The 14,000-nt window shown below is 44.5% G+C and overlaps 1 protein-coding gene across 1 annotated transcript in view; it reads left to right on the plus strand.

Moving 5' to 3' along the window:
* tyro3 (TYRO3 protein tyrosine kinase) overlaps positions 1–14,000 on the plus strand; it is a 339,850-nt gene that overhangs the window by 291,378 nt on the left and 34,472 nt on the right. The window contains exons 10-14 of the mRNA XM_068039626.1: positions 198–324; positions 1,261–1,361; positions 5,976–6,071; positions 6,802–6,882; positions 8,377–8,469. Coding sequence (XP_067895727.1) covers positions 198–324; positions 1,261–1,361; positions 5,976–6,071; positions 6,802–6,882; positions 8,377–8,469 — 498 coding nt within the window. The remainder of the gene's footprint in view (positions 1–197; positions 325–1,260; positions 1,362–5,975; positions 6,072–6,801; positions 6,883–8,376; positions 8,470–14,000) is intronic.

Consider the following 14,000-nt stretch of genomic DNA (forward strand, 5'->3'; position numbering starts at 1 on the left):
TGGGGACCTCACCATTTGAGGAAGAATTGGCACAGTCCCCTTTGCACTACCAGGCATGATGTAGCATCCAGTCACTCTTCTGCTGAGCATCTAATTATTATTTCTGTTGTGATGTTGGCTGTGAGGTGCTGATATAGGACTCTGCTGTTATTACTTGGCTGTGGTTTACCCTATAATTCATGACATGTTTCTCTTAGGGCCTGAGAAACCAAAACGAAGGACTTCATGGGCACCTGTGATAATTGGCATTCTTTGTGCAGCCTTAACTCTAATCAGCGTGCTGCTTGTTGTGTACCACATCTGGAGAAAGGAAATGCAATTTGGGTGAGTTTATTACTTGATGCCATCACTCAGTCACTTTCCTTCAGCTGCCTTGGCCATAAGCTCCGAATTCCCTCCCTACACCACTCTACTTCTGCCTCACTCTCCTCCTTTAATATGCTTTGCCCAAGCTTTTGGGCACTTTCCTAATATCTCCTTAAGTGGCTTAGTGTCAAGTTTTGTTTGGTAAGCGCTCCTTTGAAGCACCTTGCAACAGCTTTCTATGTTAGAGGTGCTATATAAATGCAAGTTGGTGTTGGTGACCCTGGTCAAAGAGCAATCCCTCTTCCTTGGTGTGTCTCTCTGACTAGGAACCTTCTCCCCCACACACTAATGTGACCAGCTATTCACACTGCCTGCCTCTAAGCATGACAAAATATATCGTATATTTTATATTGGTTAAAACTGTAAATGGAGATGTGACAGTCAGTGAAAGCCAACTAATCTGATCATACAAGCTGACAAATGACTGAATGTTATGTTTAAGTGTTTGAATGGATTAATTATAATGATGTTTACTTTTCCTTTCCTCACCTCCGATCTTTGCGAGAGCCCAGCTTGTGTACAGATATAATCTTAGGGACAGAGAGACATCAGTCTATGTACAAATCTAACCTCAGGGGAGGGACAGAGAGACAGCAGTCTGTGTACAAATATAATTTTAGTGGAGGGACATAGACAGGCACCAGGCTGTGTACAAATATAACCTTAGTGGAGGGACATAGACAGGCACCAGGCTGTTTATAAATATAACCTGAGGCTGAGGACAGAGACATTGGTCAGTTTATGAATATCTTCTTGAGGGAAGGGATGGAAAATGCAATGATCTTATCTTTGTAACATTCTGAATGTTTTGGTAATTTTAAGTGTGCACTTTTCCCAGTGGGAATATTGTGTTGTGAATCTAGCTGCTGATTTCTCTGGTCATTCTCTCCACAGAGAAGCCTTTGCTCCTATTTCCGATGGAGTGGGTCAAATGGTACAGTACAGAGCAGGAAGAGTCTACAACCGTAGAGGAGCAGAGCGCATTGAGGCTACATGTATGTGAAATCATGGGTTATTTTATTACTTTATTCATGCGTAGACATAGTTTTTTTTTGTAGCCAGTTGTGGCCGTGAAACATCAAATCTAGTAGTCCAGCACAAATGTAGATAATCCCAAGCCTTGTAATTCTGAGCAAGGATCATTGTAACCAATTCATAACATGGGAACATAGCAACAGGACTTGGCCATTCAGCCCCTCAAGCCTGCTCTCCCATTCAATTAGTTCCTGGCTGATCTGCACCTCAGTTCTGTTTAGTTGACTTTGCTCCATAGCCTTTAGTATCCTTTAGCATCCAATTCCCTTTCCTTTGGTTTTTTGATATTCATACCATTGTCTCCACCAGATCCCTTACATCCCGACTGTTCCCCTGGTACATCAGCCACTACTATGACTTCAAATATGAAGCAATATACTCGGCACACCTGATGTGTCAGTTGTCAAACTCCAGATTTACCTTGACCACCCCAGGTAGCCTCACTTCCCCATCTCTGTGGTCAAGTTCTGTTATCATTCCAGGATTATCCAGGAGAGCAAGGGTAACCCCAAACCATCAGTGCATCATCTCAAGCTCCTTTGATTTCCCTATCCACCTCTCCCATCTTTGTTTCTGACACTCAGTGAGGAGTTCATGATTGGTTTGTATATAAAACTGAAGCTATCTTCATGGATAATGCTGCTTCCTATTATCCAGCTACCTTCTCTGTCTTAGATGTCTCTCAGTCTCCCACCTCTGCACATTCTCCCCTCTCTCCCCCTCCACCTATTATTAGGATCATCTTTATGAAACCCATTACCCTTTCCCAATTCAGCTCCTAACTTCTCAACTACCTTTGACCCTTCTCTCCGGCATTCTTCCCCTTTCCAAAATTGCCATCGTTTCCCCCTCCTTAAGCCCACCGTTGACCTCTTCATCTGCTCTAACTATTGCCTCGTCACTAATCTTGTCTCTCAGGCTTCAACCCAACTCCATGTCTGTCTTTCCAAAGAAGAAATGAATGATCTTCCCTTCAAATCCCTCACCCTGGGTTTGTCCCACCCATAGCATCAATACTTCCCTGGTCAAAATCAATGATGATTCTTATGTGACTGCAACTGTGACACTCTGTTCCTCTTTTCCCCTTTCACCTCTCCGTGCCATTTTGTATCACCTATGTCTCTTCCAATGCTTCTCTTCCATGGTCAAGCTCACGGCATCATTCTGTCCCTCTGCTCTAGTATTCATGGTGGAACCTTCAGACATCATACTCCAGCACTCTGGAGTTTCCTTGATATAATCTATATTTGCCTTCAAAAGCCCTCTGAAAAAGACACCCACAACTTGCAATTTATCTAGCACCTCTAACATAGTAGAACATTAGAAGGTGCTTCACAGGAGAGTTATCAAACAAAATTTGACACCAAGCCACATAAGGAGAAATTAGGACAGCTGACCAAAAGCTTGGTCAAAGAGATAGGTTTTAAAGGACATCTTAAAGGAGTAGAGTGAGGTAAAGAGGCAAAGAGGTTTAGGGAGACCATTCCAGAACAGAGGGCCAAGGCAGCTGAAAGCACGACCATCAATGGAGGAACCAATAATATTGGTGATGCGCAACAGGCCAGAATTGGAGGAGCACAGCAATTTAGGAGGGCTATGGAGCTGGAGGAGATTACAGAGATAGGGAGGGAGAGGCTATGGAGGGACTTGAAACAGGAATCAAAATTTTAAAACCAATGCATTGTCGGACCAGGGGCCAGTCTAGGTCAGTGAGCACAGGGGTGAACATGCCTCTTTGACTATGCCTCCAGTCACCTCCACTTGACCTTTCTCCTATTTCCTATTCGGTGTCCTCAGATAGCCTGTAAAGTACTGAGGAACATATGGGATGGAAAGGTGCAAGACCAGTATATGTTTACAACTTCCTCCTTTACCTTTCAATACTATCCAAACAGGATGTACAGCTTATGCACTGTGAGTCAGAAAGATAGGCTAAGGTCTTGGGCTAAATCCTTCATCAAAGTGCATATGGTCAGAGTGCAGACCAGGATAGGATAGGATAGGATGCAAGGAAAGAAAGATAGCAGACAACAACAGACAGGAGTCCAGGATTTAAATAAGGAATTAAAACAAGGATAGATAGATGGGGAAGAACTGTTTCTACTGGTAGAAAGGTCAGTAACCAAAGGACACAGGTTGAAAGTGATTGGCAAAAGAGCCAGAGGATGAGATCAGGAGTAATTTTTTAAAAATTAATTCATGGGATGTGGGCGTCGCTGGCTAAGCCAGCATTTATTGTTCATCCCTAATTGCTCTTGAGAAGGTGGTGGTGAGCTGCCTTCTTGAACCGCTGCAGTCCATATGAAGTAGGTATACCCACAGTGCTGTTAGGAAGGGAGTTCCAGGATTTTGACCCAGCAATGGTGAAGGAACAGTGATATGTGTGTGCCTTGCAGGGGAACTTGCAGGTGGTAGTGTTCTCATGCATTTGCTGTCCTTGTCCTTCTGGGTGGTAGAGGTCGTGGGTTTGGAAGGTGCTGTTGAAGGAGCCTTGGTGAGTTGCTGCAGTGCATCTTGTAGATGGTACACACTGCTGCCACTGTGCATTGGTGGTGGTGGAGAGAGTGAATGTTGTGGATGGTGTGCAAATCAAGTGGGCTGCTTTGTCCTGGATGGTGTTGAGCTTCTTATTGTTGTTGGAGCTGCACCCATCCAGGCAAGTGGAGAGTATTCCGTCACACTCCTGACTTGTGCCTTGTAGATTATGGACAGGCTTTGGGGAGTCAGGAGGTGAGTTACTCGCCCCAGGATTCCTAGCCTCTGACCTGCTCTTGTAGCCACGGTATTTATATGGCTACTCCAGTTCAGTTTCTGGTCAATGGTAAAATGTTTTTACACAGTGAGTTATATGGTCTGGAATACACTACCTGAAAAGAAGGAGGAGACAGATTCAATAGTAACTTTCAAAAAGAGAATTGGATAAATACTTGAAGGGGAGAAAATTGCAGTGCTCTGGGAAGAGAGCGAGAGAGTGGGATTAATTGAATAGGTCTTTCAAAGGGCAGTCACTGGCTCCTTCTGTGCTGTAATATTCTATGATTCAAGATTATTAGATTTAAGCTGCGAATAGAAAACTAGAGAATGAAAAGATCAAAATTAATTTAAGAAGCCTCAAAACAGGCTGGGAATTTATCTTTCAGAGGAGTAGATGTATAAAATGGGGCCTGCAACTATTTTAACTAGTTAATTATAACTGTGGTGTGGGCATATTAAGCACTCATACATTCAGTTTGCTGCTTGCAGTTTTACTCTTCTCCTCAATCACTTATTTCATCAAAAATCAATCCAGCCCTGTCTCGAATTTGCTAACACTATCCGCCTCCACTCTCTCCTTGCGCAGTCTGTTCCACACACTTGCCTCCCTCTGCATAAAATGCTTAAATCAAAACCATCTGTTCGCCTACCCTTGCATTAATCACATTGTTAAATTAGCGCACACAGGAATTGGCATTAGCTATTGTGCTGAAAGTAGTATGCAGAGGAATTTGAACCCACAGATTGTAATGTTTGATGTAGATAGTAATGGTCCACTGATAGATCATTTAATTGAGGTGGATTGTAGCATTACTTTAGCATAGAGTAAAATGTTAGATTGAGGTGTACTGTTTGCTGGACTGATTTTTAACAAAATGTATTTATTAGGTGTGGGTGGTGCTGGCATTTATGGTCTAACAAACCAATCCTGCTCCTCTCGATGCACACTCTCCCAGTAATTCTGTGGGGGGAATTTTACCAGGGATTCGGAGGCAGGTTTCTAGGTTTGTGATGGGGTTGGCTGCAGGAAAACAGGGGAGAAAGACATCGCGCCAGTTCCCCAACGTGTTCCCGCCTTCTTCTACTTTTCATGGAGGTGACTTCTGTGTGGTGATGGCAACCTGCCCAGCAGCGGCGGGAAACCAAGTGAGCTTGTTAAATGGGAAATTAGCAGCAAATTTCCACGGGTAATGCAGTTTTGATAGAGTTGCATGGACCCCACGCTGTGTTGGCTACTCAGAGGAGACGGCTGCATCTTTCACCTCAGCAGCATACTGACACTCCAGCTGCTGTGAAGGTTGCTGGTGCACTGCTTGGCCTTCCCTCCTCCTCAACCTGCCTGCCATCCCTACTTAGACAGCAAACCCGGAAACAGCCTGATCATCAGTCACCTTTTGGAAAATTGACCCGGAAAGCGTGTTGCTCTGACAGCTGGGTTACGGACCTGTAAATGGTGCTGATGGCTGAAAATATGCTATGTCTGGAAAATTCAGCCCTCTGTGTCTCTCATTAATTCTGTGCCTCTCTCTGTCTGCTCTTCTCAATGTGCTACACACTTTCCCAGTAATTCTATGCTTGTCTCTCTCTGTCTGCTGTTCTTGATGCCTGCAAACTCTCCCAGAAATTCCATACCTCTCTCTGCCTGCTCTTTTCAATGTGCTCCACATTCTCCCATTAATTCGGTGCTTGTCTCTCTCTGTCTCTGTGTTTGCTGGTCTTAATGCCTGCGCACTCGCCCAGAAATTCTGTCTCTCTCTCTCTTTGCCTATGCAGCTGAATGTGCTGCACCCCAGTAATTGTGTGTTTTTGTCTTGATGCAGTCGACACATTGGGAATCAGCAATGCTTTGAAGCAGAAGCTGGAAGATATTTTCATCCACGAGCGGCATCTTGAACTGGGGCGGACATTGGGCAGAGGTCAGTCTTTCTGTGGTTTATCTGCCTGATTTTCTCCCTTCCCATCCTGAAGGTACTGACTCATACTACCTTATTCTTGTTGCTTAGGCTATTCCACAGCAGAGAAATATCACATCTGAAGAAGGTACACTAATTAACAATGGTGTCAGCCTTGGCTCAGTGGAAGTGTTTTCACCTCCTGAGTCAGAAGGCTGTGGGATCAAGTTCCACTCAAGCATACAATCTAGGCTGTCACTCCTGTGCAGTACTGAGGGAGTGTGGCACTGTCAGAGGCACTGTCTCTCAGGTGAATGTACAAAATCCAATGTCACAATTTGAAGGAGATCGGGGGAGTGCTTCCCCGATATCTTAGCCAATATTTATCCCTGAGCCAACATCACTGAAACAGATTACCTGGTCATTATCACAGTGCTGTTTCTATGAGCTTGCTGTAGGTAAATTGGCTGCCCCATTCCCTACATTACAATAGACGGTATTTCAGAAGTATTTCATTGGCTGCAAAATGCTTTGGAATGTCCTGAGATTGTAAAAGGCGCTATATAAATGCAAATCTTTCTTTATTGATGTGTTAGTAGTTTAAATTTGCGCCTGTATATTATGTGCCACAGGTCACTGGATAAACATCACAAACCAAAGTCCAATGAGAAATCACTTAGAACTCCATGACTTTTTCTTATCGATTGCGTTATTGTCTGATTTGCCAACATTTGTTGTCATTTTCAATTTCCAGGGGAGTTTGGCTCAGTCAAGGAGGCTTATTTAAAGATGGAAGATGGGTCCTCACAAAGGTTGGCTGTGAAAATGCTAAAAAGTAAGTGGAACGATTATCCAGCTTGAGGTTAAAGTGCGATTGGACTGAAGTGTAAGCATAGATTTTGGGTTTCCAGTCTCGCTATGATCGTCTCAGCTGTACAGACATAATTGGGCTCCACCAAAGTGATACCTTTCGTCTTCCCCCACCCTCACTATTCATCTTAGCTTGAGAGAATCAAAGACATGAAAAGTTCATTTAGCCCATTGAGGCTTAGTTCTCCTTGACTGTGACTTTCCCACTGTAGCAACTGATGGCATTTCTCAGCTGCGTCTCGGTGGGTAGCACTCTTACCTTCGGAGTCAGAAGGTTGTGGCTCATATCTTACCCCGGAGACTTGAACACATAATCTAGGCTGCCAGTGCAGTGCAGTGCAGTACTGAGGGAGTGCAATGCTGTTGGAAATACTGTCTTTCGGACGATATCTTAAACCAATGCCCCGTATGCTTTCACAGGTGGGCATAAAAGATCTCATGGCCTTATTTTGAAGAAGAGCAGGGGAGTTCTCCTCGTGGTCCTGGTCAATGTTTTTAACCAACATCATGAAAACAGATTATCTGATCATTATCACATTGCTGTTTGTGAGATCTTTCTGTGTACAAATTGGCTGCCATGTTTCCTACATTACAACAGTGACTGCACTTCAAAAATACTTCGCCGGCTGTAAAGAACTTTTTGATCTGAGGTTGTGAAATATATTCTTTTAATATACTTCCACTCTACTGGCCCACTCATTTCAAAGACTTGTGCTCTTTTTTCGTCACACTTTGAGGACATAATTTCTTCACAAGATATTTAAAAATAAACATAAATCCATGCTTCTATTTTCCCAGGCATAATTTGAAGAAGCCTTCTGGCTTTAATTTACTTGGAGCCATTTACTATTCGTCATGGGTGATTGATGCTCCCTCCCTCTTTGTATCGCTTTTTTTTACCTATGCTGTACAGATCCACCATCTCTGATCATTTCGAATCATAATTACATTGTTTCCAGCCACATGGGAGGCCATGAAGATCATTCTCATGGGAGTTAGTGCATGGGACAATTGCAGATTCTGAATGATCCCTGGAAAGGCCGGACTGAAAGATAATCACCCCCTAACTGAGACTGGCGAGAGACTGAGAGATGGTCATTAGCAGGGCTGGAAACCATGGCAACCTGAGAGTTGAGCTTGCAATTGCTAAAACTGCTTCAGATTGATCCACGCTCTTCTTTTTGTACTTGATGGAACCCAGAATGATACCTGTGCTAAAAGGGTTAAATTATGAGAACAGCACGCATAGACTAGGCTTGTATTCCCTCGAGTATGGAAGATTAGGGGTGATCTAATCGAAGGTAGATAAGGGTATTAAGGATTTGGATGAAAGGCAGGTTGTTGGGAGTTAAAATACAGATTAGCCATGAGCTGGTTGAATTGCAGAACAGGCTCTCATGGTTGAATAGCCTCCTTCTGTGTCTCTGTTTCTATGTTCCTATATCTTTCTCCCATGCAGCTGAAATCAACGCATCCGGAGATATCGAGGAGTTTCTGCGAGAGGCGGCCTGCATGAAGGAATTCGACCACCCGAATGTCATTAAGGTGATTGGTGAGTGTTGCAGGGACTAGGGTGTGTACAGAGACTGGACTGGAAGACCAGTTGGAGAATAGTGCCATCTAGTGTTCAGTTACTTAACTCACTAAATCCAACACAATGGGTTGCCAATTCTGGTTGGACCTATCGTAGGAAGTTTCATCACATGATCTTCCGCTTCAAACCAGCCTGCCCCAACCTTGCTGCCATTGGTTTCCCGAGACGTACATCCTCAGGGCACATCGCCTTCCCACACCAGTTGGAAAGCAAACAGGCTCTGTGTTGCCCAACTGAATGATTCTTGACTGCCAGTCAAACAGCCAATTTCACCATCTCTAATGTTTTTACAACCAATAAATGAAAGTGCTCAAAGAAAATTGAGACAACACACAATTTTTCTCCTGGGTTTTGCTCACAGCGGTGTCCTGGAGGTTAACCTTTAATTTCTGGAGACTCCAGGCCAATCCTGGTGGGTTGGCAACCCTTATGCACTGAGGGGGCCCTGGGTTGGGTGAGCAGATTCTGTCCCAGGGTCTCTCTGGGCTGGACTTCATCATTCTATCACTTGCTATGAGCTGACACACTTATGCCCATTTTAACTGTTTGCTTCACTGAGGCCCCAGAGGTCCTGAAAAATATTTAAACAAGCATTTGGCAAAATCTGCGTGATTTGCATTGTGGAGTTCCATGGCAACAGAGCTTGATATTTGCTTCAGCTTGTGGGCTTTTTACAATGTTTCCAGTACTTTTTTAGTAGTGTTGTTTTCCTCAGACTATTTTCCATCACTCCGAAATTTAGAATAATATCCTTCTGAAAATAAAATCTGGGCCAACCAATTTGCCTTTTTCTGTCCCCTGAAGTAAATTTCACAGCTAAGGTAGAACAAGGTAAAATAAGGCACGGCAGGGAGTTTGGCAGGAACCACCTTTAGGATAAGCACCGAATGCCCGCCTCCTTCTGTGCTGTAACCATTCTTTGATTCTCTGATAATGGTTTCCCTGAAAACTTGTGTCTAAGAGTGAGAGTCGGGATCAATGAGTCTTTTTCAGGTTGGAAAGCCGTAACTAGTGGGGTGCCACAAGGATTGGTCCTAGGGCCTCAACTATTTACTATCTATATTAATGAGTTGGAGCCAGCGGGAGGTAGAGGAGCAGATATGTAGACAGATTTTGGAAAGATGTAAAGGTAACAGGGTTGTAGTGGTGGGTGATTTTAACTTCCCCTATATTGACTGGGACTCACTTAGTGCTAGGGGCTTGGATGGGGCAGAATTTGTGAGGAGCATCCAGGAGGGCTTCTTGAAACAGTATGTAGATAGTCCAACTAGGGATGGGGCCATTCTGGACCTGGTATTGGGGAATGAGCCCGGCCAGGTGGTCGAAGTTTCAGTGGGGGAGCATTTCGGGAACAGTGACCATAATTCCATAAGTTTTAAGGTACTTGTGGATAAGTATAAGAGTAGTCCTCGGGTGAATGTGCTAAATTGGGGGAAGGCTAATTATAACAATATTAGGCAGGAACTGAAGAATTTAGATTGCGGGCGGCTGTTTGAGGGTAAATCAACATCTGACATGTGGGAGTCTTTCAAACGTCAGCTGATTAGAATTCAGGACTACCATGTTCCTGTGAGGAAGAAAGACAAGTTTGGCAAGTTTCGGGAAGCTTGGATAACGCGGGATATTGTGAGCCGAGTCAAAAAGAAAAAGGAATCATTTGTAAGGGCTGGAAGGCTAGGAACAGACGAAGCACTTGAGGAATATAAAGACAGTAGGAAGGAACTTAAGCAAGGAGTTAGGAAGGCTAAAAGGGGTCATGAAAAGTCACTGGCAAACAGGATTAAGGAAAATCCCAAGGCTTTTTATACATCTATAAAGAGCAAGAGGGTAACCATGGAAAGGGTGGCCAACTCAAGGACAGAGATGGGAATCGATGTGTGGAGCCAGAGGAAATGGGCGAGGTGCTAAATGAGTACTTTGCATCAGTATTCACCAAAGAGAAGGACTTGGTGGATGATGAGCCCAGGGAAGGGAGTGCAGATAGTCTCAGTCATCTCATTATCAAAAAGGAGGAGGTGTTGGGTGTCTTGCAAAGCATTAAGGTAGATAAGTCCCCAGGGCCTGATGGGATCTACCCTAGAATACTGAGGGAGGCAAGGGAAGAAATTGCTGGGGCTTTGACAGAAATCTTTGCATCCTCATTGGCTACAGGTGAGGTCCCAGAGGACTGGAGAATAGCCAATGTTGTTCCTTTGTTTAGAATTAGACTTAGAACATTACAGCGCAGTACAGGCCCTTCGGCCCTCAATGTTGCGCAGATCTGTGAAACCATCTGACCTACACTATTCCATTTTCATCCATATGTCTATCCAATGACCACTTAAATGCCCTTAAAGTTGGCGAGTCTACTACTGCTGCAGGCAGGGCGTTCCACGCCCCCACTACTCTCTGAGTAAAGAAACTACCTCTGACATCTGTCCTATATCTATCACCCCTCAACTTAAAGCTATGTCCCCTCGTTTTTGCCATCACCATCCGAGGAAAAAGACTCTCACTATCCACCCTATCTAACCCTCTGATTATCTTATATCTCTCTATTAAGTCACCTCTCCTCCTCCTTCTCTCCAACGAAAACAACCTCAAGTCCCTCAGCCTTTCCTCGTAAGACCTTCCCTCTATACCAGGCAACATCCTAGTAAATCTCCTCTGCACCCTTTCCATAGCTTCCACATCCTTCCTATAATGCGGTGACCAGAACTGCACGCAATACTCCAGGTGCGGTCTCACCAGAGTTTTGTACAGCTGCAGCATGACCTCGTGGCTCCGAAACTCGATCCCCCTACTAATAAAAGCTAACACACCATATGCCTTCTTAACAGCCCTATTAACCTGGGTAGCAACCTTCAGGGATTTATGCACCTGGACACCAAGATCTCTCTGTTCATCTACACTACCAAGAATCTTCCCATTAGCCCAGTACTCTGCATTCCTGTTACTCCTTCCAAAGTGAATCACCTCGCACTTTTTCGCATTAAACTCCATTTGCCATCTCTCAGCCCAGCTCTGCAGCCTATCTATGTCCCTCTGTACCCTACAACATCCTTCGGCACTATCCACAACTCCACCGACCTTAGTGTCATCCGCAAATTTACTAACCCACCCTTCTACACCCTCTTCCAGGTCATTTATAAAAATGACAAACAGCAGTGGCCCCAAAACAGATCCTTGCGGTACACCACTAGTAACTAAACTCCAGGATGAACATTTGCCATCAACCACCACCCTCTGTCTTCTTTCAGCTAGCCAATTTCTGATCCAAAGCTCTAAATCACCTTCAACCCCATACTTCCGTATTTTCTGCAATAGCCGACCGTGGGGATCCTTATCAAACGCCTTACTGAAATCCATATACACCACATCCACTGCTTTACCCTCATCCACCTGTTTGGTCACCTTCTCGAAAAACTCAATAAGGTTTGTGAGGCACGACCTACCCGTCACAAAACCGTGCTGAATATCGCTAATGAACTTATACTTATTCTTTTCAAGATGATTATAAATCCTGTCTCTTATAACCTTTTCCAACATTTTACCCACAACCGAAGTAAGGCTCACAGGTCTATAATTACCAGGGCTGTCTCTACTCCCCTTCTTGAACAAGGGGACAACATTTGCTATCCTTCAGTCTTCCGGCACTATTCCTGTCGACAATGACGACATAAAGATCAAGGACAAAGGCTCTGCAATCTCCTCCCTAGCTTCCCAGAGAATCCTAGGATAAATCCCATCTGGCCCAGGGGACTTATCTATTTTCACACTTTCCAAAATTGCTAACACCGCCTCCTTGTGAACCTCAATCCCATCTAGCCTAGTAGCCTGAATCTCAGTATTCTCCTCGACAACATTTTCTTTCTCTACTGTAAATACTGACCAAAAATATTCATTTAACACTTCCCCTATCTCCTCTGATTCCACACACAACTTCCCACTACTATCCTTGATTGGCCCTAATCTAACTCTAGTCATTCTTTTATTCCTGATATACCTATAGAAAGCCTTAGGGTTTTCCCTGATCCTATCCGCCAATGACTTCTCGTGTCCTCTCCTTGCTCTTCTTAGCTCTCCCTTTAGATCCTTCCTGGCTAGCTTGTAACTCTCAAGCGCCCTAACTGAGCCTTCACGTCTCATCCTAACATAAGCCTTCTTCTTCCTCTTGACAAGCGCTTCAACTTCTTTAAGAAGGGTGGCAAGGATAATCCAGGAAATTATAGGCCGGTGAGCCTTACCTCAGTGGTAGGGAAACTATTAGAGAGGATTATTCGGGACAGGATTTACTCCCATTTGGAAACAAACAAACTTATTAGCGAGAGACAGCATGGTTTTGTGAAGGGGAGGTCATGTCTTACTAATTTGATTGAGTTTTTTGAGGAAGTGACAAAGATGATTGATGAAAGAAGGGCAGTGGATGTTATCTATATGGACTTCAGCAAAGCCTTTAACAAGGTCCCTCATGGCAGACTGGTACAAAAGGTGAAGTCACACGGGATCAGAGGTGAGCTGGCAAGATGGATACAGAACTGGCTCGGTCATAGACAGAGGGTATCAGTGGATGGGTGGTTTTCTGAATGGAGGGATGTGACTAGTGGTGTTCCGCAGGGATCAGTGCTGGGACCTTTGCTGTTTCTAGTATATATAAATGATTTGGAGGAAAATGTAGCTGGTCTGATTAGTAAGTTTGCGGACAACACAAAGGTTGGTGGAGTTGCGGATAATGATGAGGATTGTCAGAGGATACAGCAGGATATAGATCAGTTGGAGACTTGGGCGGAGAAATGGCAGATGGAGTTTAATCCGGACAAATGTGAGGTACTGCATTTTTGAAGGTCTAATGCAGGTGGGAGGTATACAGTAAATGGCAGAACCCTTAGGAGTATTGACAGGCAGAGAGATCTGGGCGTACAGGTCCACAGGTCACTGAAAGTGGCAACGCAGGTGGATAAGGTAGTCAAGAAGGCATACGGCATGCTTGCCTTCATTGGTCGGGGCATAGAGTATAAAAATTGTCAAGTCATGCTGCAGCTGTACAGAACCTTAGTTAGGCCACACTTAGAATATTGCGTGCAATTCTGGTCGCCACACTACCAGAAGGACGTGGAGGCTTTGGAGAGGGTACAGAGGAGGTTTACCAGGATGTTGCCTGGTCTGGAGGGCATTAGCTATGAGGAGAGGTTGGAAAATCTCGGATTGTTTTCACTGGAACGACGGAGGTGGAGGGGTGACATGATAGAGGTTTACAAAGTTATAAGCGGCATGGACAGAGTGGATAGTCAGAAGCTTTGTCCCAGGGTGGAAGAGTCAGTTACGAGGGGACATAGGTTTAAGGTGCGAGGGGCAAAGTTTAGAGGGGATGTGCGAGGCAAGTTTTTTACACAGAGGGTGGTGAGTGCCTGGAACTTGCTGCCAGGGGAGGTGGTGGAAGCAGACACGATAGCGACGTTTAAGAGACATCTTGACAAATACATGAATAGGAAGGGAATAGAGGGATACGG

The sequence above is a fragment of the Heterodontus francisci genome, chromosome 9, assembly GCF_036365525.1.
Source record: "Heterodontus francisci isolate sHetFra1 chromosome 9, sHetFra1.hap1, whole genome shotgun sequence".
NCBI classification, from domain to species: Eukaryota; Metazoa; Chordata; class Chondrichthyes; order Heterodontiformes; family Heterodontidae; genus Heterodontus; species Heterodontus francisci.